Genomic DNA, 24,696 nt, shown 5'->3' with positions numbered 1-24,696 from the left:
AGCACCTCAGACAGCTCCTTTTAACATGGGGTGTAGCCTTTCCTCTGCCCCTCACATCACAAAGACCGTAGTGAGGAAGGGACGTTGCTGAGTACAAAAGGGGGGTAGGCTTCAATCATGTGCTTTCCTGTTCTGAGCCTCGGAAAAAGGCCCCCAACTTGAGCACTGTCCCTCTAGCTCCAGGGGTCCTCTCAACTCCTGAGCTGGGACGCACCTGGCCTGGCTCTGCATACTAAGGTCAGGGAGGAACCCTTTGGTCTTCTAATCCTGGGCAGCACTCAGTGGGAAACTGTCGGACCGGGGCCCAGAAGAGTCGGACAGCAGAGAGGGCTGTCTGGGTGGGAAGGGACGGGGGAACCACTGTGGGCTTTTCTTCAGGAAAACCCAGACCATCGACAAGGGTCTAAAGCCGGAAGATTAACACGTAAAGCTCCCTGTGTGTGTCTCCCGTGTTTGGGTAACTGGCCCAACCATTTCAAGATGGAAGGAGGCCTGCAGGAGCCACGTCCAGGAGAAACTCCAGCTCAAGGCGGAGGGGCAGGGCTGGCCACACACTTGTCTGTGAAGACGCTCTGCAGAAAGAACAGGATGCTCTGTGTGCCAAGGGCATCTCACTACCAGCTTCCTGCTGGGTGGTTCTATGATGTGGAACCAACTGGGGCCTCACAGCCTCAGAACCTGGTGGCCACGAAGGAACATGTCCAGGAAGATCAAATGAGACAGGAGCTGTCTGGGAACTAAACTATCCTACAAACATACCACAAATAGGTAGCAAAAGAACCAACCCATCACGAAACGTACAAATACATAAGGTTAAGTCTTCCAGGAGGTCCTGGAATGTGGACAAAGGTTCGGAAAAGCAAAATGTTGCCAACTCCTCACGCAGGGCCCCGGAGGGATGTGCTCGCGGTGGCAGGCTTCCTAAGCCAGCAGAGCGGTGCCTTGGTGACAGCCTAACTCGGGCTCCCTCCCCTCAGCCACTCAGGGGGTCTTCGCGATAGTGAATGGCACAACGAAGCTTCTCCAGCATGATTTCCAGAGAGGAGTACTGGGGGAGCTTGATCATGAACATGCAGGTCTCCACGCGGATGTAGCGAGAGTCTGGGGAACCTAGAGGAGAGACATCGGGCCAGCGTTAGAGCGCAGGACTGGATCCCAGGGAGGCCTGGCTGGACCCCCTGCCTCCAGGTCTGCCTCTCTGAGCCGCTCCAAGTCAACCCCAAGGGGGGATGAGGGCCTGGGAGGCTGGATTCTGGAGGAGGAAAGGGCAGATACACAGCTGCTGTACAGCACAGGTACCAAATGGCTGACCCGTGACAGAATCTGACCGCAGGCAGGTTTGTCTGGCCGGCAAAGAGTTTTGATTTTTTAAATTTATTTTGCTGCATTTAAAAGTTGGAAGATTAAAACACTTATGGATTTTAAGCTTTTAAAAATTTCAGAAGACACGTCAGCGTCGGGCCTATACTGCCACTTGGCGAAGGTCAGGTTTGGGAAGCACGTGGCCCCAAGCCCGCCGCACCACCCCCTGGCCTCTCTCTTGTTTACATTTGGGCCTTGGTGTTCGGGGTCCCTGTCCATTGTTCTTCCCCCCTCATGCAGGGCCTAGCAGCCCCAGCTCCAAGTGGGGCCCGTGTGTCCCTACTTGGAACGTGACCAGGGGAGGCCAGTACCTGCTGTGCCATCCGGGGGGGCGATCTTCATGGGGTATGGGGGCACATGGGCTGTGTCGGGGCCCCCGTCTTTGCAGGGGCAGGTGAACGGGATGCGCTCTTGGTTGCAGGCAAACTTGATGAACTTGCACAGCTCCTCCTGGGCAAACATCTCCAGTGCCCCCCAGAAGAACTCGATGTGCTGGTCCGTCTCCATCAGGCCCACCTGGTACATGGTGTGGGCCTGGGGAAGAAAGGCCGCAGACGTGAGCAGGCCTGGGTCTCTAACCCAGTGCCCCCGCGACAAGGCTGGGCCCAATCCCAGGGCAGGGTGCAGCAGGGAATCGATGGCTGTAGGACACAGGGAGGTAACAATGATAAGGACCGCAAAGGCAGTCCTAACAGAGTCTGTGTGACTGTGGCCTACGCACTAGGCCCGGCAGCAGGGGCTCTCCATACATTACCCCACTGACCCCACCGGGCAGGTCTTGTCACTGTTCCCCATTAGAGGTGAAGTCACTTGGGCAAGGTCTCCCAGCTGGCACGGGCAAAAGTGGGCCAGGCTGAACAGTGGAGGGGGCTTCACCTCAGGCTGGTGGCTTAATTCATGGGCTCGGGAGGCAGGTGATCTGCCACTTCCTGGCTGGGTGACCTTGGGTAAGTGACCTGTCTTAGCTTCAGTTTACACAGCAATGAGACGGGGGTGAGCACAGCTCCTCTCACACGTGAGGAGGACAGAGTGCTGGGGCCCAGGAAGTACTAAGACATGACAGGCCATTGCCAACATGCCTGTTAGCCCAGCCGGCCCAGCCACCGACCTTCAGGAACTCGAGGTTGATGTAAGGGAGGCCGCACGTCCGCAGCTCCATCTCCAGCGGGCTGAGCGTGGTGAGCAGCTGCAGGGGGATGATGGCGCCCAGGCCCGCGCGCACGGCTGTCACACACTCGACGTTCTGAAGCTCCCGCAGCCGCAGGCTCCGGATGGCTGCTGCGTAGATGTCCTTGTTCTCCCACCTGCGGGGGTCGTGGGTGAGGGGCGACGCTCAGGAGGCTGCTCCGGGCCTGGGGGCCACACCCGCTCGGGCAGAGGCCCCAGGCCGTTACCCGGATTTCCCAGGCCTGGCAGCTCTGTGAACTCCTCTCCTGCGCTGGGTGTCACCCGCCCAGAGCTGGTGGTTCTGAATAAAGTCCTTCCACTGAAGATACTCCACCACCTTTCCTGGCGCCCACCGTCCTGCCTCACACCCTCCCGCCAGTGGAAGCCGCCGGTCCCCTGACCTAGGCCCCCACGCACTCACGCCACAGGGATATGCCGGCCGCGGCTGCACAGCTCCACCTCCTCGCCCGCCATGGTCAGGTAGGTGAACCGGCAGCAGGGCTTACTGGGCCCGTCGGGGCTCTCGATGGCCAGGTGCTGGGAGGCAATCTCGGCGCACAGGGCCTCCAGCTCGCTCTCGTCGTTGATCTGGAGGGAGGCACGGCAGGGCGGGGCTGACTGCCACCCTGCTCCCCAGGCCCTCAGAAGAGGGAACCCCTTCCCCAGTTGGGCAGATGTCGGTCATTGTTCGGGTGGGGGCTACTGTGGCCTGGCCCGCCAGCCTTGCCATCAGTTCAGGGTTAGGCACGTGACCAAGGCCTGGCTAACGAGACCCCAATTACAGTTGCCCTCTTTCACTGGTGTGGACACGGCTGAAGGCAGTGCACCTCGTGCTGCTGGGGCCATCTTGAGATCACTCACTGACGACATCATTGGAGCACCTGGATTCAACCCTGTCTGAAGCCAATCTATATCTGTACTTTTAGTTTTAAGATCAAATCACTAAAAAAAATTTTTTTCCTAAGCTGGTTTGACCTGGGGTTTCTGTCACTTGTCACCAGAGAGCCCTGACTTAATTCTACCTGTGGAAGGTACACGGGCTACCCCCTCCACCATCTGGCCCACTGATGTGCATGCTGGGCCACTGAGGAGAGGACGGGATCTGACACAGGGGAGAACAAGCCTGTAGCTCTGGGACAGTGAAGGCCGCAGGCAGAAGTTCAGGGCATTTCTTTCTGGTTCATGTGTCTCCCCCGCCTCTCCCGGAGTGGTTCTGTCTCCCAGCACCCTCTGGGGCCTTGCCCATCCCCTCCAGATAGAAGCCTTGGCTGGACGGTCTGCCTGGACGCCGTCTTACATCCTCTGCCTGCCGCAGGCCTTTGCTGCCACCCATGCCCCCGGGAGGACTTCTCAGAGCAGTGCCTGGCTGCTACTCATAAATCCCAGCCCGTGGAGGGCGTCCTGCTTTGACCCTTTAAACAATTCATCGTCGGCCCTCTTTCCACTGAGAAGCCAACTGCTGTCCAGGACCCCGGGTTTGCTGCTCCCGTGCGCTGGCTTCCCTCAAGTGGCAGCTAAGGGGACTACGGAGAGCCTGGCAACAAGGCCCCTCCGAGGACCCTCAAGTCTGGCCAGTGGAGGCTGATTGGCCGACCCCTCCTTCAGCAGATGTCCCCTGGAGAGCAGCCTCGCAAGGCCTCTGACACAAAGTCTGCCCCCCGGTGAGCAAGAGCTGCCGGCCTCGGGGAGGGCTGGATCACGGGCCACCTCCACACTCTGCCAGGATGGTCTCTAACCTGAGGAGCGCGTGTGGGCCAAAAAGCTCAGGCTTTCCAGCTGGCCAGACCCGAGCTCTTGCTAGTGGCTTTGTTCCTGGCCAGCCCACGACTCTGAGCCTCACTTCCCTCCTGGCCTCACTGTGAGGGCTTCTGAACGCAGCCCTCCAGCGTGGGTCTTACATAAATGGAGAGCAGCGGGGCAGCTCCCTGACAACAGACGTGAGCCCAGCCTGGCCTCAGCGACTCTGCCGAACCAGTGGACGGACCTGACCGCAGCCTGAGCAGCGACCATAGGCGGGCTGGTCTGCGTGTGGAGGGGAACGGTCGGACACTGCTGTGATCTCACCATCTCTGTGTGTCCCAAGGCACAGGGGAGGGAGGAAGAGCTTCGTTCCCAGCGCCCTGCCTAGGTGATACCCAAGAGTTGATCTCCTGTGCTCTTCGTGAAACTCTGAAACCAAGCTCTTAAAAGTGAAACTGGCCCTGCTTGGAGCAGTTCCCACCCAACACTTCTACTCCTTTAGCTGCCGGGAACCCTTCACCCCTGTGTCCTCACAAGGCCCAGCAGGCTGGTTAAGTCACCCCTGGGCTGCTGCTGTCCGCAGGGAGGGAAGCCTGAGGCTCCTGTCCCCGAGGCAAGCCTGGCCAGCAGAGATGCCTTATGCAGCCTAATGTTCTTCAAGAGATGGCTGTCAGTCCCCAGGTGGGGACACAGAGGCCATGGGGTGGCAATAAGGGCCCCAGGGGCACTGCTCCAGGCCCCACCGTTCCCCAGAAAACATGGGCCTTTCACTTACACTCTCAAATTTCTTGACATAATTGTAGGTGAGTATGTCTGCTTCCTGCAGGTCTTGGTCAGGGTCCAGGGGCTCGCCCACCAGCGTCTTCCAGAAGGAGGGCAGGAGGTCCAGGGGAAGAGGGACATCTGCTCGAATCGCAATTCCCAGCAACTGGCCCAGGAAGTGCAGCAGCTGCTCCTCCCCGTAGGTGATGGGGCTTGGGGTCAGGATGTACTTGCCCTGGAAGTGGAGGCAGAGGTGAGGTGACTGACGTGGGCCTCTGCTTCCCGCAGGAACGTGGGTCTCAGGCCCACGGGGCCCACGGCAGGCAGGAGCATGTCCAGCCAGAGCAGCGAGAGCACCGCCCAAACCAGGAAGGCTTGTGAAAGGGCGCAGAGCTGATGAGGACGCGCACCCACGAGCCGAGCCCCTGCCCCTCAGGGAGCCGACTGCTGGGCCACCAGCCTTGGCTGCCCAGGCCTCGCGTCTTACCTTGTTCTTGTTGACGGCTGAGCTGGGGCACAGCAGGAGAAGGGAGAGTGAGGAGCTCTGCAGCTCTTTACACACCTGCCACAGGAAGTGGCGGAAGGAGCCGCCTGCGGGACAGATGGGGACCTATCAGCCTACCCTGCCCGCAGGCCCTGCCCCCACCGGGAAGTCAACTCCTCTGCCCGCTGGGCTGCAGCTTCGGCGGGTGGAAACAGAACCCGCCCGAGGGCTGGGAGATCCCGGCTCCAATCTGTGGGGCCACTAACTAGCTGCGTGGCTCCTGGGGAATCACTTCTCTGACGGAGCCAGCCTCCTCCCCTCTACCTAGCAGATGGGGGCAGTCACTGTACCCACCTCCCAGGCTAGTTCCAGGGATTCAACGAGATCAAAGTCAGATCCTACGCGGGTCACTTCTCACAGCTGCAAGCTGACACCGATACAAGGGCTTGTGGGACCTGTGTCCATCCCCTGCGCTGGGCCAAGAGCAGGGCCCCATGTTTTCCTCAGCACTGCCTCCTGCCAAGCCCAGGGCTCTGTGTGTGTCCACTGAGAGCATAAGTAAATGGATGGACACACGGACACACGCAAAGGGCAACGGCAGTGACCAGCTCATGAGGAGCGTAAGGTGTTGAGCAGGGGCCTGACACGTTCTGGTATCTCAATGAACAGAGCTGTTCTCAGAGAGCCTCCGAGGTGTGCCCAGAGGATGCCACAGCGCTGGCCGGCAAGGAGGCTGCTGCGGGAAGTGTCCCATGATCAGGGCGGGAATGGGAAACAGAGCTGCCCCAAGAGCTCTCCCCACCCAGCGCACCCAGTGAAAGAACTGTCTTCTCCCATCCAGTGCATTTCCTGAACGTCTGGGCTAAACGGACTGAAAGGACCACGAAGGAGCATGTTCTGAGCGGCCATTCCTCCTCCCTGCAGCGTGAAATGGCAGGATGTGCCATTCTGATCAAGGGCTCCCCAGACCCCTGTCTCTCATGAGGCACACACAAGCTTTTGGCCCAACCAACCCTCAGCCAAGGGCTCTTCCTGGAAAAGAAGTCCAATCCACACTGAGGGCGTCTCTCCTCAGCAAGAAATGCACTCCTAGCACTGATCAGAAGCCCGGTCCCCAAGCCTGGACAGCGCTGGGCTGAAGTTCCAGGCCAGCGGCAGGTGCCACATCCCCAGGGGACAGGGGCAAGTCCAGGGGGGCTGGGTTTGGAGAGCCTGGACAGATGGTCACTTGGGGGCAGTCCTGGCTTCTGTGCAGAGCAGGGTAATGAGGATGTGGCTTTACTCTAGTTAATGGGTAAGATATTAGGCCATTTAGGCTGAAAATAACCCCAGGAATGTTTACATTCTAAACACAGCCTTCACCCTGAACTGGCTGACGGAGGGCCTGCGGGGTGCCACTTACTGGTGCCGTGGACCTCCTCCCCAGTGAAGCGGATGTTGAAGGCATAGGTGGGGTCACCGCCACTCGCCAGTCTGACGCAAAGCTGGGAGGATGGCACCGAGGCCAGCTGCCTGGCCGCCTGGCAGAAGTAGGAGTTTTCAGAGGCTCTGATCTCCCCTGGAACGAGAGAGGAAGTGCCAAAACCTCCGGGTGGTCATCTCCTGCATCCCAGCACAGGAGAGCCGCATGGCCAGGCCCCGGCCTGCTGGGGGCAGCCACTGCCTCCCTTCTGCTCCTGGAACATCTCCAACCTTTCACATCTGCCACGTGGGTCCCTCGAGGAGCCTGCCCCCCCAACCCCCGCCCCCCCGTTCTCCACGTGGTCAGCCCCTCCCATCCTTGCGCGTGTCTCGGGGGAGGCCCCGCACCTGGGCTCCTCTCACGTGCCCCTCCCGACATCCGTCCGTTCACAGGCTGTGGCGGAGATTCCTGGCTGCCTCCCCAATATCTAGCCTCCCCGCTTTTTCAGTGCTAGAGCCCTGATTTTAGCATGTCCACGGCCAGAACGAAGCCCACCTCCCCTGCACTGAGGCGCGGCCTGTGCCGCTGACACCCCCTCCCTCTGCTGCCTGGATTGGGAGCTTGGGAGGGGCTAGAGGGGGACGTCACAGGCTGGGACGTAGAGCAGGGCAACAGGAGCACCCACACCAACGAGGGATGTCAGAGCAGCCCGGGACTCCCTCTTTTAGTGGCTTCTCTTATGTGCGAGAAATCAACTAGTTCAAGCACTGCTGCCTGCATCCTCTGGTCTGTGTAGCTAATCTCACCTCCCACGATCTCCAGTGGGTCCAGAGTAATCTCCGGTGCTGCGTGGTCAGCTGTCCTCTGCACTGTGGCGTTCAGCACCCGATTCATGACGGTCACCTTCGTGTCATAAAAGATCAGCCCTGGAGGGAGGAATGGCATAGAGAGGCTGGGATGGGGTGGCTTCCCTTCCTCCCCAGTCACCCCGAAGCCTGGCGGGGGCCACGCTGTCCCCTGTGGGTCCGTCCAGTCTCTTCTGGGATGGCCCGCGGGCCCCTAGGGGGATGTGCTGCTGGGGGCATAAGAGGTCCCGCCCCACTGGAGGGTGATTAGTTAGTCTCCACCCAAATGTGAAAGCAGGATTAAACCCTTGGACCCCGTCAGGCCCACAAGACACCTCGCTTGCAGGAATACAAACCCAAATACATAAAGAATAAGGAGGTTTCTGTGGCCACTTCTGAAACAGCAAAAAATAAAAACCACGTAAGTGTCTATCAATAAGGACATGGGCACCTACGCTGTGGACAGCAAGGCAAGGAGGGTGTGTGTGTCGACACGCAGAGATCTGTGAAGCACAGGTGCAGAACAGAATGTATAAGAGGATACCCAGTTTTTTATTAAAAAAAAAGACAAATGTGTGTGTCTATTTGTATGTGAATAGAAAAGTCTGGAAGGACAGACTCATCTGTTAGTGATGGTCGTCTCAGGAATGTTGGGGGCAGCTAGTGAGTCAGAGCTTTACGTTTATGTATTTCTAAATAATCTGAAAACTCTTTTAGTAAATTTAGTTTTTCAGAGCATGTTTGTTTTCTTCAGAGCATAATTAAAGTAACTGCTCTTGGGTGGAACCACTGCTCCAGAAAAGATTCGCGCGTCCAAGGACAGGCTGGGGGTGGGGGGGTGGGGCCCTGGGCAGCCGCAGGAGGCCAGGTGATGCTGGAAACCCCAGCCATCGGGGTCGGCCCGGGAGCCCAGGCACTGACCTTTGGCCTCCTTCAGCAGGGCCGCGATGCTGTGCGTGTACATGGGTGTCAGGCGCAGCTCCACGAGTGGCAGGAAGAAGGTCTCGAGCGTGGTGTTCAGAGACTGCAGCAGGGCAAAGCGCAGGCGCAGGCTCTCGATGGGCACATCTGCAGGGCATGAGGGGCGGTCAGGCGGGGGCTCGGCCCAGCGAGGCCGAGACTCTCCGTCTGTGAACGACGCAGGTGGCCCGGTCGCGGGGAGGGATAGGGAGGCTCCCGCGGTGGGTTTTATCCCTGGAACCCAGAGGCTGTTGGTGAGTGAGAAAGCCTGGCTTCCCTGAGCCTGCGCCAAGCAGCAGCAGAGGGCGAGGCCCGGGCTCGGAGGGGACCCGAGGGTCCGCTCAGCCGGCCTTTGCGGCTGTGCCGGGGCTGCGTACCATTTGATTTTTAACTTTTAACTCTGCAGTAATTACAGGCTCATAGGAAGTTGCAGAACAAAGTAAGAGTCCTTTGTACCTTTCCCCCAGCTCCCCGTGGTGTGACCTCATACATCGAAACCGGGAGACTGTTACATGGCACACTGACTTTTACTTGTCTGCCCTCACGTACTTCTCCTCTCTGACCGTGAGACTGACATCGGGACAGTTCACGGCCACGTTCACTGTCGCAGTATCCGCAAGAGAGCGAGGGCTCGGACTGTGGCTGAGTGAGGGTGAGCAGGCTAAGTGGGGCCTGAGGCACGCACACACCCCAGCACCGGAGCCAGCCCAGGGCCTGTTGTGTGTGACAGGGCTTATTCTCCAGGGGTGGATTTATGGAGAATGTCCGTTTCTGTGTGTGCATTATTTTTGTGTGCATTCCTAGCTTTTGATAGAAACATGCTGCTCTCTTGTAATTAAGGCTAATGTCTCTGACACACGCTACCAGACTGCCCTGACCCCGTTCCACCCCCAACACCAGCCTGGCATCCGAGGTGGCCTCTAGGCAGGGGCCTGGGTGTGACGGCAGGGGTCCCGCCTCCCAGCCACCGCACTTCTGTGTCTGCCGCTTGGCTTGGTTGCGAGAAGCACATAATAAGGCCTCACAAACTTTAATTTGGCCACAATCACAGCTTCTTGTCTTTCCCTCCCTCTTTTTATACCCACCCGTTCACAGCAGGTGTTCCTAAGGATCTTTGTAATGGGCACAGAAAGGGCATCTAGTCCTTCTAAACCACCCCGTGCCGTCATGGGGCAGGCCCCCACAGGGCGGCCCAGGGGGAGGACCCTGAAAGGCATCCCCCTGGGGCCACATACTCAAGAGACAGGCCACTCTGGGGTCGGCGGCGTCTGTGGGGTCCAGATACACCTCGTGGGGATGCAGCCGCGCGGGCGTGATGGCCAGGTGGCGGCACAGCCGGTTGATGTACTGCACGAGCGCCACGTCCATCTCCAGGGTCCACTTCCTGGAGGCCTTGTGTGCGTGCCGGACGTCGATGCAGGCACACCTGGGGGCGGGGAGAGGCAAGGTGGGGCGGCGGCCGCTGGGGGACTGCTGGGTTCCTCCGCAGCCACGTTCCAGCTCCCGGAAGACCTTTATAAGACAGCCTGGGCTCCCAGACATTTCTTGGGGATGTGCCTCCCTGCTGTCTGTAGACAGCAGGGTTTTAGGGTTAAAGACGGGGCATTGGAGTCCTTGGGTGAAATCTAGGCTACAAAGCACACCTACTTCCTGAGCCTCAGTTTCTTCATCTATGAAATGGAGCTGGCGATAGCACAGCCTCACGCTGTCAGGAGGAGTCACTGAGAGGACACCTGTGATGCATACAGCACGGTGCCCCGCCCCTTCCGAGGGCACAGCAAGTGTCAGCTGCTGGTGTTACTGAAGCCATCATCTTTTACCCAGGGATCCCACCCCAGGGTTCCCCTACGCGGCTCCTTGAACAGGCAGGCAAAGGTGTGTTTGTGAGGGTTGCCTTGCTACAGCAACATCAGCCATAAATTACACCACCCCCAATAACGGACCGCTCGGCAGCCATTAAAATCATCTGGTAGAACAGTATCAAATGATGTGGAAAAACGAAAAAAGCACACTGCAGGACACTATGTCCTGTCTGATCCCACGCTACAGTACTGAAAACATCTACTCCTGGAAAAATGTTGGGAGAGGTGTTTACTGAAACCTTTCCAAGTGATTACCCCTGGGCACAGAATCACAGGAAATCTCCTTTGTGTTTGAATATACTGCATGAGGTTTTTATCGAGTGTGTGTGTCCTTATTCTACAAACATTGAGCTATTAACCCAAGAAAGGCCTGCAGGCAGGCAGGTGGGTGGACAGGTGCCTCTCGTTCCAGAACCTGTGGCGCCTCGAGGGGGGTCACATGCTACACAGGGTGCATCGCACAGAGGGACATGTCTCAGGGAGGTGGTGGAGCCTGGTGCCAGGCTCTCATCACTGTAGGCCACCACTGTCCTACCCTAGCGGAGTGCTCCGAGAGAGACCTAGCGCCTTCAGAAGGTGATGCCCTCTTCCAGGCTGGATGTGTCATCACCGTGGCCCCATAACACACGTGAACCAGCCCTTCCAGCTGTTACAAATGTGTCACCTTGGAATTAATTTGCAGTCCAATTTGTTCCCTTTTCACTTGGAATGCAGTTTCTAGTCCAAAATAGGTGATTCTGCTTTTAACGAAAACCCCCAAAGTCATGCCTCTTACTGGTTTCTAAAACCAGTCGAAGAACTTGGCCCTGTCACCATGATCCAAGGCCCATCTAGGCATCGACTCTGAGCTTTCAGTGAAGGTACAAAGTGCTGGTGCCAAGCAGTAAACAATTTCTCAACTCTGAAAATGGGGTTTAAAAAAATCATGCTTCTGGCAGCCATTCCTTCTCTGAGGCCCAGTACATCTTGCTGTGGGAACGGGCGTGTAGGCCTGTGTGTGGCAGAGCCAGAGGGAGAGAGCAGGGAGATTTCTTTTGGTTTGCAGATATCTTGCCTGCTTGGGATTCACGTACAGCTAGAAAGGGGAAACCATATTTAGTTTGGCCCTGGAGACCCGGTGACTCGTGACCTTGCTGTGCTCCTGCCTGGGAGTGATAGAGGGCAATGGAGAGTGGGAGAGAATGTGTGAGTCCAAAGAAAAAAGATTCTTTGGCATAAGAAATCATCCCTGTTAGGGACTGAGATGTCCCCTTCCTGCCAATTCATATGCTGACGCTCTAACCGCCAATGTGACTGTATTTGGAGACAGGGTCTTTAAAGAGGTCATTAGGTTAAATGAGGTCACAGGGTGGGGCCCTAATCCAAAAGGACTGTTGTCCTCATAAGAAGAGGGAGAGACGAGACACCAGGGATGCAGGCACATAGAGGAAGGGCCACCTGAGCACACAGCACAAAGGTGGCCGTCTGTGAGCCAAGGAGAGCCCTCCAGAGAAACTAACCCTGTTGACACCTTGATCTTGGGCTTCCAGCCTCCAGAATTGTGAGATAGTGAATTTCTGTTCAAACGGGTTGGAAAATCCACATTAACAATTAGGAGAAACTGGAAAATAACTCAATAGGCATTAAAAACATGTCAGATGGAATGGCTTCCCGGGGAGTAATTGCTTGGGGAAGCGTCTAGTAGCTGAGAACAATTTTTTTTTTAACATCTTTATTGGAGTATAACTGCTTTACAATGGTGTGTTAGTTTCTGCTTTATAACAAAGTGAATCAGCTATACATATACATATATCCCCATATCCCCTCCCTCTTGCGTCTCCCTCCCACCCTCCCTATCCCCCCCCTAGGTGGTCACAAAGCACCGAGCTGACCTCCCTGTGCTATGTGGCTGCTTCCCACTAGCTATCTATTTTACATTTGGTAGTGTATATATGTCCATGCTACTCTCTCTGAGAACAATTTTTACACAAGGTATCAACTGGGTTGACAGCCTCTTACCTCTCAAAATGAAGATCGTAACCACAGGATAAAATCGCCCTCCAGACACTACGTATGTCTTGCTTGGCTCGGTCAATAACAAACTTGTGAAATCCTTCCAATGTCAGGTACTTTTCCTCAGGGACTGATGGAGAAGTGTTCACAGTGTTAGGAATCGGTGAGAAGTGGGGGTCCCACAGCATGCTCCCACTGCACCCTCTCTTTCGGGGCCCAATTCATCTAGCCCCCCGGTCTCCTGCCATCACTCCAGGGTCTGTTAACAGACTGTCTCCACCCGACTGCTCAAGGACACACATAACCCCCAAGCTGACGGGTCTGAGCTGCAGCCTCACCTCCTTGGGCTGGTGACCAAGTGGTGCAGCGCTTTCCCCCCAGTCTCGTCTTTCTGTATCTCAGAAACATTCCTGACTGACTAAGCAATTTTTGTGACAATAATAGCTTTCTCCAAGTCTGCTTGGGCCTTTAGGAAGATAAGGTTCTAATGTCCCAGGTAAGTGCCCTTCTGGAAGAAAATTTCTGAGCAGATTTTCAATCTTTACTTTCAATCGCAATCATCTATTCTTCCCTTGGGAGTATGGTATTTCTGGAGCTGCTATTCTAACCTCCATCAGTTCAGGTCAGCAGAGATGGAGTCCTGGAGCAATAATCGCAGCTGGCCAGGGATGTCTTCCGTGTCTTGGGCAGGGCTGCCCTGCCTAAACTAAAACCCGAGGGAGCCAGGCGGTCAGGGAAAAGCAAAAAGGCTGGATCCCAGGTTGCGCCGCCATCTCTAGGATGGAAGCAGCCCCAAGCCTGCATCAGGCCCAAGTTGCTTGTTCACCTTCTTGTTTTTTGGTGGGTGACTTTTCTGGGTCCTTTTCGTCCGGCTTGCTCTTTTCCGGTGACTTCGGCTTCACAGTGGGCTTCTTCTCGCTCAAGGCAGTCCTGCTGTAGACCAAAGCACCAGAATCAGAATTCCTCACGCCCACGCCTCCTCCTGGTGGGGGAATGCAGAACCTCACCAGGCATTGGTTCACCCTCCCCCAACTACAGCTGATGGTTCAGACAGGGCTGGGGTCAAGATCAGCTTTGTTCTGACCAAGAAAAGTTTCCTGAGCAAATTATGAGGACAATTTGATGCTTTAAAATGTGGAAAATCTCGAAGAGACACTTTTCAAACATTCTTTCTACATACTTCAGAGCAGGCACTGGCCAGATGTAGCTACTTAAGTTTAAATTAAAATTACAAGTCCAGTTCCTTGGTGGCACTCACTGCATTTCAAGTGCTCAGTAGCCATGTGTGGTTAGTGGCCACTGTGGTGAGTAGCATAGACAAACGCACATTTCCATCGTCACAGAAAGCTCTATGATTTAAAAGCCCCGTTTATGTATAATTAATTAATAAAAATTTAAGACACTTTTTTCTCTGATGACTTAAACAAGTCCTCTAGAGACTCCTGCTCAGTAGTACTTCACTACCTGAATTTCAACTTGAGAGTCATAAACTTGTTTCTAAAGAAAATTCTACTAAATATGTGTACGTATCCACACATGGAATATTATGGAGCTACTTTAAAAGAGGAACGGGGCAAGTTCTTTTTGTGCTGATATGGAATCATCTCCAATATCAGAAGTAAATAGAAACAGCAAGGTACAGGCATTCTGTACAGTTCCCGACCTCTGGGTATGCATACACTGGCTCGTGTACAGCCAGAACAGTTCTGCAAGGCTACGAAAGTGACACTGCAGCCTCAGGGAAGGGAGCTGGGAGGCTTAAGGATGGAGAGGAAGAGGAGTGGCTTTTCACTGCATATGCTTTTGCATATTGTACTATTTTAGCCATTTAAAATGTAACAAGATAATACGTATGCACAAATAAAACATTCTGCACTTAAATGTTAAAAGCAGTTGCTACGTGGGGGGTATTTCAGTGTTTTCCAATATGCACGGGTGCACTTTACAGTCTTTCTACAATAACTGTGCATTATTGTGTGGGTAAAAGAAGTTAGACTTTTTAAACAATTCTGTACACTTTAGATGTTTTATTAATTCAGACTGGTCTGCTTTCCAGCCTGCATGGTCCAGATTTTACTATCCTTGTGGGTAAAATGAAACGTTCTCTTCCAGCTGACGAAGCCAAGGGCGAAAAGGACCCCGGCAGCAGAGCAGAGAAGAGCCAGGATTTCTGGCTCCCCCAAGGTGCCGACAGCCTCCCAGGAAGCCTGCTAGGAGGTGGCCCCGCGTCCCCCTGCCCGGCCCCCCTTCCGAGCTCCTCGGTCACCCACCTGACGCTGTTGAGCACGGCCTTGTCCTTGGCGGGGGGCTTGGTGATGGGCCGCTTGGTGCTCACCACCTTTCCGGGGTGCTGTTCCTTCCCCGCCTTGCTGTACTTGCTCTTGTCGAACTTGGGTTTCGGCACGCCGTACTTCCTCAGGATCTGCGGAGCACCGGAGGGGGGTCCCTCAGACTCAGCCCCAGGGGCACGCGAGGCCCAGCACGGGTGCGGCGGGGATGGGGTGGCTACCTGGGTGAGCTGGTCCTCCAGCACCTTTTTGGGGGGCCGAACGTTGGTGAAGAAGAGGTGGAGGAGGTTGCCTGGCGTCTGGGAGTTGATCTGCTCTTTGCTGAGATAAATGTCAGACACTTTGATGGGCTTTGCTGGTGTCAGGCTCAGCATCTGCTCTGAGTGGGCGCAGCTCTTAAATATCTCCGTCAGCACCTCCCTGGCCCCGGGCACCAGCTTCTCACCTGTTACAGAATGGAGGGAGGGCAAATGATTCTGTCGTGAACACGCTACCTCAGGATAAGCCCTGCAGCATCTGATTTATTTTTCATCAACGATTTATTTTTGAAAGTGGGTAATGGGTGGTTAGTGGTGATGATGAGCTGTCCGCCGAGACCTGGTGTTCCCTTTCTACACGCACACCTCAGTTACACGCCCAGCCTTCTCTGCCGTGAGGTGTGGCCCCATGACGTGGGCCCCTCCTGGGCCAGTCTGCTTCAGACAGGACACAGATGGGCTCCAGGCTAGGCATTTACAACTGGCCTCCTGTTTACATTTCTTGGGGCGAGAAAAAGATGGACTTCAGGCCGAACACTTGCAACTAGTCCCCTGTTTGCATTTCCTGAGACAGGAGATAGGTGGGCTCCAGATTAGCTATTTAGAATCAGCCTCCTGTTTGCACTTCGAAATAGAAATAACAACGGGAATACGGTAAATAGCCAGGCTTTGTTTCCTGTGGACACTTTGAGGTAACAGTTATGGCAGGGACAGAGAGGGGCTAAACCCTGTTCTGAGTAAAGATCAAGAGGTCACATAATATATTTCCCATCCTTGGGGCAAGGGAGACATTGCACATGCACAGAAAGGCTCCTTGGGGGTCACAAAGGAAGGGGCACCACCCCATAATATGTGATGCCAAGGCCCTCCCATAGGCCTCTGGGGTGGAATCCATCTTGGAGAAAAGTTGCACACGCCTGTTGGGGAGGGTCCTAGGGCAGGGCAGGTGTGGAAAAAGAAACCAGGTAATTGGCCAAAGGTAAACAAAGACCCGGAAGAACTGCCCCATATGCATGACTTAACGGCCTCTTTACTGGGCTCCTCCTCATTAGGGAGGACGCCCACACCCTTTCTCCCGAGTGTGCATCTCTGCCTTGCTTCTGTCAACTCAACAAACTGTTTCTCTGTGTGCTCTCCCACTTGTTGTTGTTCTATGTCCCCAGTAATAAACTTTGTACCTGTTTTTACAGTTCTCGCCTCCTTGAGAAACACAGTTTTCAATGGGGGTGAGGGCCAGGGGAACTTTGCCTCTAGCCTCTAGCCCCTGCTGGTCCAGCGGCTAGGATTCCTGGTTTTCATCCAGGCTACCCAGGTTCAATTCCTGGGCAGGGAACTAAGATCTCACTTCACGCCACAGCTCACTGCTGCTTCTCTGAGATCATGTTCTCTTCTGCACCCATCCCGCCACTGGCTGCGTGGAGATAACAAGCCCCCGGATGGCAGACCTCGGGGCTCACCCTGGACTCTTACATGTGCAAGAAATGAACTTCCACTGGGTCTGAGTTACTGTACTCTAGCGTCTCTTTATCATGGAGGTTGAACCTCCCTTAACTTCAACATGTCTGTGATGGACAGTCCCCAGGGAGCAAGAGGATGTAGAGGCTGCAAGTACTTTTAGGGCAAAGTACAAGCTGTTCACCAGTTATTATTCGAGGATGCACTTGAAACCTGGCCCAGCCAGCAGGTGGAAAAGAAAGTTCTCTCAGATACAAGAAAACTGTCCCTGAGCACGAGAAAAAAAAGACTTGTTTTTTTTTTTGGTCCCCAAATAAGCACCCCAGAAGATGCTCTCACCTTTCCTAAGGGGCCAGTCAGGAATGTTCCCAGTGGAACATAGGATGTTCCACTGCATCTGCATGTTCCTCGTGGCCAAGGGCCCCCACCTGCGGGCAGGACTGACTTGCTCATCACACCCTGTCCTCCAGCCCATCCTCCTCATCCCCTCTCTCTGGGGGTCTGACCCTCCAGAGCCACACCCAGCTCAGGCCGGGCTTCAGGAGCCAGGGCACAAAGGTCCCCTGGGCATCTGGGCTGAGGGTGAGGAGACAGGTGTGCGGAAGGCGTGGTCGAGACCTAAGAGCTGATTCAGTAGAACCACAACTTAGAGTCTTGAGCAAAATGCATGTGGCTGTAACGTGGTAAGTGTGTTATCAAAAGACTGAGTATCTTACGTGGAAGGTTTGACCAAAATACAATCAGGAGCTAGAACTAAATTCGGATTAAAGCATGAAAACACTGGCAAAGCATTAATTATGGCAGAAAAAGACCCCAGGGTTGCCACAAATCGTACACTAGCCACCCCCACGTGGGGAGCTGAGAGCCGAGTGGGCACCGTACTCACTAATAAGGGAACAGGGCTGAAACCAGGGTGAGGAGAGAGAGGCAGCCCCTCACGCACAAGAGTCCCCAAAAACTCAGAGATCAAGATACACATTGTAACGTGGTCCTTCAAAAAAATCAAAATTAATACAAAAACCCATGATGAGCAAAATATTAAAAGTACTGTGCTGAGCCATATTAAAGCCTGACACAAAAGGAAAAATCATTAATACTGATCCTGTCTTTATTTAAACTTTTAACAGTTTGTTCACCATGGATATTTTGCATTAATTTTGACTTTCATAAGTATTATATTAAAATAATTATTTATCTAGATTACTGAGTTGTTTTGGAGCCCCACTAAATTCTGTGGCCTCATTTACCTCACTCTGGTCCCAGCCCTGTGGGAGTATTTCAAAATTTCATGACTGGGGGATAATAATTTGAAACAACAACAAAATCCATACTCAATATTACATTTCTGTCCTCAGAAAACATAAAACAGAACGAACTCAACAACTCTATTATGAAATTTCAAACAATATTAAAGAGTTAGAAAAAACAAAAATTTAAAAATTTGAGAGAGACTGATGCAAAATAAAGACAACAACACAAAGAACTACAGTTATAAAAAGAAAGGAGAAAAATTGCTGCTGCTTCTGAAGTGAAGCTGGGGGTGAGCTCTTGGCCTCAGGATCTGGTAGATCCAGCTCTGTGGGGCCTTGATAGAGCCCGGGTCCTGGCTGAACAGAAGAAGTGGGGAAGCCAGACAGGGTAGGGTCCCCCCACATAAGAGCCACCAGAATGACAAAGTGGGACTTTGTGAAAAAGGAACTGGAACCGGTTCTTCCCCAAGAATTCATTTTAAAGGGCGAGGTGTTAGCTGTCCGTGAGCATATTGACTAACTGATTACCAGCAATGTACAGGGTACATTCTAGCTCTAGAGGACAGAACAAAATAAATACACTTGAACTCAAACAAGGGGAAGCCTGACTAGACAAAAGGAAAAAAGCAACTTGAATGCAAGCCCACATTCAAGGCTGTGGCATAGCATTTCCTGGTGGTCCCTCGGCTGGCTGAACATAGCAGGCCTGTGGCAGGGCCTGCCCGCTGGCCTTCAGAGCCCTGACGGCTCTCCTGGGGGAGCAGCAGTGCTCTCTTCACATCGTGTACACAGCGCACCTTCTGTTAACCAAGCAGTGAACCATCTTCCCAACATTCCCTGAATCACTTCTTAAATCTTTGACCCCCAGAGCTCCTCTTTAAGGTAAGATGTTAAAAATAGGGAAAACAGGACATGGAGAGGGGTATGATTTTTTTTTTGTGGCTGCGCTGCGTGGCTTGCGGGATCTTAGTTCCCTGACCAGGGATCGAACCCAGGCTCGTGCCAGTGAAAGCACTGAGTCCTAACCACTGGACCGCCAGGGAAGTCCCAAGAGGGGTATGATTTTTGCTCAGTTTTTTTTCTATAAATTTCTAAAAAAAAGTCTATTAATTAAAAAAAAATCTATAACCTACCTTTAATTGACTTATCATTGAAATAATCTTCTAACCCTGGGCTCCCCTGCGTATCAAACAAACTCTGATTTACTACAGACACAGTGAGGATCTCTTCCGTTGACATTTCCATCAATTCATCTTCACCATCCAAACTTGACAAACCAATCAAGTCATTATTGTTAAATAAACTTGCTCGGATTTTCTCGATTTTGGCTCGGGATCTAATCTGTGTGAACAAGGAAAAGGGTAAGGATTTGAGTGGAGAGACCAGTCACTCAGCTAGCTGTATGAACTTTCTTTCCCTCCCATCTGTCCCTGAAACCCTCTACTGTCTTCAGCATTGGGAGTGCGGCCTGGCTGGGGCGAGCTGGCCTTCCCGGCAAAGTCTCTCTCGTATGTGCTGAAAGTGGTAACCTGCAGGAGAACAGCTCAACTGGACATCTCTGTTGCTAAACCCCGGCCAGGTCTGTGGCTCTACGCAGGTGCCCCGGGGGTTCAAGTCCACGCTTGGCTCCGAGGAAATCCCCAGGGAGAAGGTGGACAGATTCTGGGAGGAAGCCCACCCCTGGATCTTTGAGCTCTCCTGTCAGAGCCCGTGGGGTGGGGAGCAAGGGGGTGCACGTTCTCCTCCTGCTGCCTTCCCCTCCGTATCCAATAAGGGCGAGGATGGTTGTTACTCTGCACCCAACTGCTGTTACACAGTGGGCAGGGAGACACAGGATGCAGGATGTCTAAACAAGGAGGCCCAGGAAGCACATGGGATCTTGAAGTGGAAATGTAATCTGGCAACACGCGCAGCATCTGAAACTCAGAATCACTCAGAACAGAACGGCAAGTCTGTTCTCACCCTGCTCAGTGGGGATCCCTCCTGCCAATGGCAATGGTTAAAACAACCCAAAGTCACTCAGAAAGAGGCCACTGGGGCCTGAGTTGGAAAACACTTGATGATGCCCACCCATCAGGAAAGGTCAGCCCCTGGAGCCCCTCCCACACTCCGCAATGAACTGTATTTACTTCCTGACAGACTTGCTATCACACTCAGAGATGGGACCTCAAATACAGATAATCAACATGACTAATCACTGCTGTTTCCAAGAGCCGCCTCAGGGAGCCCGCTAAGTGCCCCAATGTCACCCACTAGTTAGTCCCTTGGAAATAATATTGGAAGGCTTAAAGAGGCCTGGGGGATTCTAACCGCTCATGATTTAAGTGGTTGCCAAGGTGTGAGGTGCTTACCTCCACGACCGCGAAGCCTTTGATGGGGCGTGCTGCGAGGGGCTGGTTGTCCAGGGATGTGACTGTGTACATGGAGCCCATGTCTGACACTGAGGCCGTTTCTGCGTTGTCCAGTGGCTCCCCCAGGCTCCCAAGGCTGCCCAGGCTGCTGGTGCTGCATAGGGAAACGTCCAGGCTCTCCTGGCTGGACACTACGTGGGGCTCCAATAAGCCCGCAGGGATGGGCAGCTCTAGGCCCGAGGGCAGCGGTTCCGCGGAGATGTCGCTGACCGTCTGCAAGATGCCCTGGGAGCTGCAGATGGAGGCTTGGCTGGTGGATGCAGACGCACTGATGCTCATGGCGGGGGTCGGGCTGCGGGACGTGCTGACCTCCAAGCTGTCTGTGCTGGGGAAGCCAAGGGTCTTATCTGGCTCGGCTTTCCCATCACCGCCCTCGGCCTTGTCTTTTGGTTTCTTGGGGTCTTCATCCTGCAGGGGGATGTAGATCTCGTCTTTGAAGACCCCGCCGTGGGCGTTGCAGGCCTTGCGGATGGCGCCTCTGACGATGCCCTCGTCCAGGTGGGTGGGGATCCCAGAGATCACCAGCAAGCGGCTATGGGCGGTGGGACCCACCAGGGCCTGGCAGGCGTCGGCAATGGCGTCGCTCGTCACACCCAGCCCCTGCGGGTCCTTCCTGGTGAGGTGCCGGAGGATGATGAGCAAGGTCAGGGCGCGATGGAACCACAGCATGTCTTCGGGCTTGCCACCCCCGATGCTCAGCACGGCGGGGTCCGAGTCCACTGAGCGCGAGGACTGGCGCTTCCCAGAGGAGGAGGCCTTTTCTCGCTTCATCTTGACTTTCTTCCTCTTGGACAGGAGGCTGGGGCTCTGCGGCGTCTGTCCTGGGGAGGACGATGAGGAGGATGACGAGTCGCTGAGGCTTGGGGCGGTTGCCGACGTCACCCCGCTGGCAGTGACGCTCATGTTGGTAGGCAGGGTCACCTCGGCCACCGCCAGGCACCCTTCCATGAGTGCGTGGAAATACGTAGAGAACCTGCCCTGGTCGGTGGCCGCCACGGTCCCCGAGCCTCCGCACGTGCTGCCCGAGACCCAGCTCTGAGTCTCCTCGTCGTACAGCTTGTGGAGCTCCGACTGCAGGGCCATCAGCATGGCCAGGCAGGGGTTCAGCTGGAGGGCAATGGACGAGGACAGGCCGGCAGGGTGCTTCCTCTGCTCCAGGCTGTGCACTGTGCGCAGGAGCTCTGCCAGGAGGTGGAAAACCAGCTCTTTCACGCAGGCCGCCATGTCCGTGGTCCACAGGAAGTTTCCTGAGGCGAATGAAAGCCAAAAAAAAAAAAAAATCAACTATACAGAGCTTACTGTGTGCCAGGCGCTGTTCTAAGGCACTTTAATGGAGTCAGCCCTCACAGCGACCGCGTGAAACAAACATTACATCCTCCATCCCCATCTCACAGATGAAGAAACAGAGGCTCAAAGAGCTGAAGGACTCACACGGCTGCCACACGGTCATACAATCTCACAGGGCAGAGCCGGGCAGGCTGGCCCCAGAGCTGGTGGCCTTCACCCCTGTGCCAGGTGACCGCATGGAACCAGCTTCTACAGCTCTGACCCCGAAATCATTGTTTTCTTTCTCATAAAGTTATTAAGCAGGTTGGTGACAAATCACTAGCATAATGTTTCCTGAACCATGGGACGCTTACTACTGGGGGCATACAATCCAATTTTACCAGATAGCTCAGAAATACACGTGGAAAAATGATTCCTTTTAAACTCCTCTTTCAGTCCTGATTTTGTCAACAAGAAAGCCTCACTCTGGGGCTAGAATATTCTTTTTTTTTTTTTTTTTTTTTAAGCGGTACACGGGCCTCTCATGGTTGTGGCCTCTCCCGTTGCGGAGCACAGGCTCTGGACGCGCAGGCTCAGCAGCCATGGCTCACGGGCCCAGCCGCTCAGCGGCATGTGGGATCTTCCCGGACCGGGGCACGAACCCGCATCCCCTGCATCGGCAGGCGGACTCCCAACCACTGCGCCACCAGGGAAGTCCCTAGAACATTCTTAATAGAGGATAGCCCAGAGACCCAGAGCCTTCGACAGGGAACAGTAGTTAGCCAGAATTTCTTAACAGTAACTGCTTAACTTTTTATTTCTATAGTTATCTTCTAGTTATGGCAAGGGATACGAATTTTCTGTTTAAAGTAGCAAGACAAAGTTTCCTTTAAAATTCAGTATAAGTTTAAAAAAAGGAAGGAGTTGATTGCCATAAAAAGAAATCAATAAATGTTGATAGGCATGATTTGTAGACGTGGCAGAGATCACATAAAGGTGGCATGGGAATGACTGAAGTCTAGGAAATACTGTCTAGAACAACCGTGGGCCACACATCTGTGCCAAGGTCCCCTTCATGCCAGATGCGTGTCTTCTATCCTCAGTCACATTGTGGACAGGGAGTCCCAACGGCCAGGTCTGGCTGACTTACCGAGAATCCCAATTAGGCCCAGCACCCATGAAGGAGGGGACTAGGCTGACTACTCTCAGGGGTGATGCTGTTTTGATAATTCTAATTGGTAATGAACTCATGGCTGTCATGGGACATGGTGCTCATGGAGCCACTGACAGGGAATAAAGGCCAATGGGGCCTAAGGCCAGGCCCTCAGGTGCTCCTATTCCCTTCTCTTGCCATTGTCCTTCCTCTGCCATTGGACATTTTTGGAAGACGATGGGCTTGCAGAGAAATCTCCACCAAAATTGCAAATGGTGGCCCGAGAGCTGAGACCGGCCACATACATCTCGTTCCCACAGCCAGTGGTTGGTTCCCTTGCTCACCTCTTCCGACACCCTGCCCAATGTGTTTTAAAGAATGTGAATTAGTTGTCGACATTTAGAAACTGGGAAATTCACATCAATATCTAGATTTCTGGATTTTCTTGAAATAAAAAGTGACAGTATCTGGTAGGACTAGGGCCATGTTCTTATACAGCAAATGAGTAGCAGGGCTCAGTGGCTGCCCCACAGGACACGTGCCCTCCAGTTCCCTGGAGGTCCTGGGTCCACTTTCCTTTTGAATTCCTCTCACATCATCTCCCTGACCCCTGAGGGCACCTGAGTTTGCCAACATGTTTTTCCCTCCAACATTTTATTATGAAAAAATACAAAAATATAAAAAAGTTGAACACCTTATACAGTCAGTATTTGGATGCTCACCACCTAGATTCTACCATTAACATTATTACATGTGTAACAAAGCTGTGTTTGCTTTATTACACATCTATCTATCCCTCTATTCATCCATAGACTCATCTTAGTTTTTGATTGTTTCAAAATAAGTTGCAGATATCAGTATTTTTATCCCTAACCACTTAAGCAGACATATCATTAATTAAAACTCAATATTTAGAAAAAATTTGAGGTAAATTTATATGCTAAGTTCACAACTCTTTTAAGTTTACCATTCCATGAGTTTTGCTACAATGCCATCTCTCTGTAACCTTTCAGGTGCTGTGAGGTCATAATGTTTGAAGGTGAAGGGTGGTATGGAAGTGGACAATGTTACAGAACCAAAGTTACAATAATGTTTGTGTTTTAAAGTAAAGTATGATAAAATTAATCTTATTTTCCTGGTTAGACGCCACCCCTCACAATAATGAAAGCACCCTGCAAGTCATGGACTTCGAAGTCTAGGCTACACTTTCCACTCAACTCCCCAAGCCCAACTGACAGCAAGCTGACGAGAGCTGTCGCCACCCAGGCCACATGGCCACCCCAGGCGCACCGGCCAGCTCCTTCCCCAGGCACCTGGCCAGCTCCACCAGCCTGATCCTGAGCGAAGGAAGGTCTCACCGAGCAGTTCCACCACTTGCAGGAGGACGGACGTCGGGATGGTGTCAGGCTCGTCTTCAGATCTCCCTTCGCCGTCCTCCGACTTCCAGGACAGCAGCTGCTCTGCGAAGGCCATCGCCAGTGGGAACTCAAGGGGCAGAGAGTGTAACACCAGCACGGCTCCGGGAGGGGGAGACACCCCTAGAAGAAGGGTCCAGAAGGAAAGCTCATGACTGGTAGCACCCGATCAAAACAAGCTTGCGATAAAGACCTGCCAGGTGTGCCCAGAGAAACAGGGCCAGAAAGCCTGTCCACTCATGCACTGGGGGCGAGAGGAAATGTCACTCCCCACACTCCAGACGGAGTCAGCCGCAGGCGCAGGAGGAGCGGAGGACATCCTCCAAGGAGTCCACCTGTTGGTGTGAGAATGGGACAAAGGGCAGCAGTGGGGACAGGGAAGGATAAACATCTCCCAGTCAGTCAGATACCAACCAGCCTGATGACCTGGCATGGAAACAGGAAGTCAGACTTTAAAAGATGCTTCACTGGAATGGTCCCAGCCTGGTAAAGAAATAACCAGCCCTTTGGTGCAGCTGCAATCCCATGGGAGCATCAGCTTATTTTAGATTTACAGAGTGGACCAGCAAGGGGGCCCCTAGACTTCAGGAGCTACCAGAATTCTCTTTTACTGCCTTCGGTCATT

The 24,696-nt window shown here is 53.7% G+C and overlaps 1 protein-coding gene across 1 annotated transcript in view; it reads right to left on the bottom strand.

The window, feature by feature from the left end:
* Positions 1–973: 973 nt before the first annotated feature.
* The window catches only part of HECTD4 (HECT domain E3 ubiquitin protein ligase 4), a gene marked incomplete at both ends in the record, with an annotated part of 188,671 nt that continues 164,948 nt past the window's right edge, over positions 974–24,696 (bottom strand). The window contains 17 exons of the mRNA XM_079717670.1: positions 974–1,110; positions 1,674–1,896; positions 2,471–2,666; positions 2,951–3,117; positions 5,045–5,266; positions 5,519–5,622; positions 6,918–7,073; positions 7,724–7,843; positions 8,684–8,830; positions 9,958–10,148; positions 12,583–12,706; positions 13,403–13,509; positions 14,847–14,998; positions 15,086–15,309; positions 18,960–19,167; positions 20,178–21,484; positions 24,015–24,194. Of these exons, the coding sequence (XP_079573796.1) occupies positions 974–1,110; positions 1,674–1,896; positions 2,471–2,666; positions 2,951–3,117; positions 5,045–5,266; positions 5,519–5,622; positions 6,918–7,073; positions 7,724–7,843; positions 8,684–8,830; positions 9,958–10,148; positions 12,583–12,706; positions 13,403–13,509; positions 14,847–14,998; positions 15,086–15,309; positions 18,960–19,167; positions 20,178–21,484; positions 24,015–24,194 (3,965 nt within the window). The remainder of the gene's footprint in view (positions 1,111–1,673; positions 1,897–2,470; positions 2,667–2,950; positions 3,118–5,044; positions 5,267–5,518; positions 5,623–6,917; positions 7,074–7,723; positions 7,844–8,683; positions 8,831–9,957; positions 10,149–12,582; positions 12,707–13,402; positions 13,510–14,846; positions 14,999–15,085; positions 15,310–18,959; positions 19,168–20,177; positions 21,485–24,014; positions 24,195–24,696) is intronic.

Source organism: Hyperoodon ampullatus (genome assembly GCF_949752795.1).
Source record: "Hyperoodon ampullatus genome assembly, chromosome: 13".
NCBI lineage: Eukaryota > Metazoa > Chordata > Mammalia > Artiodactyla > Ziphiidae > Hyperoodon > Hyperoodon ampullatus.
This window is presented reverse-complemented; position numbering and strand designations above follow the sequence as displayed.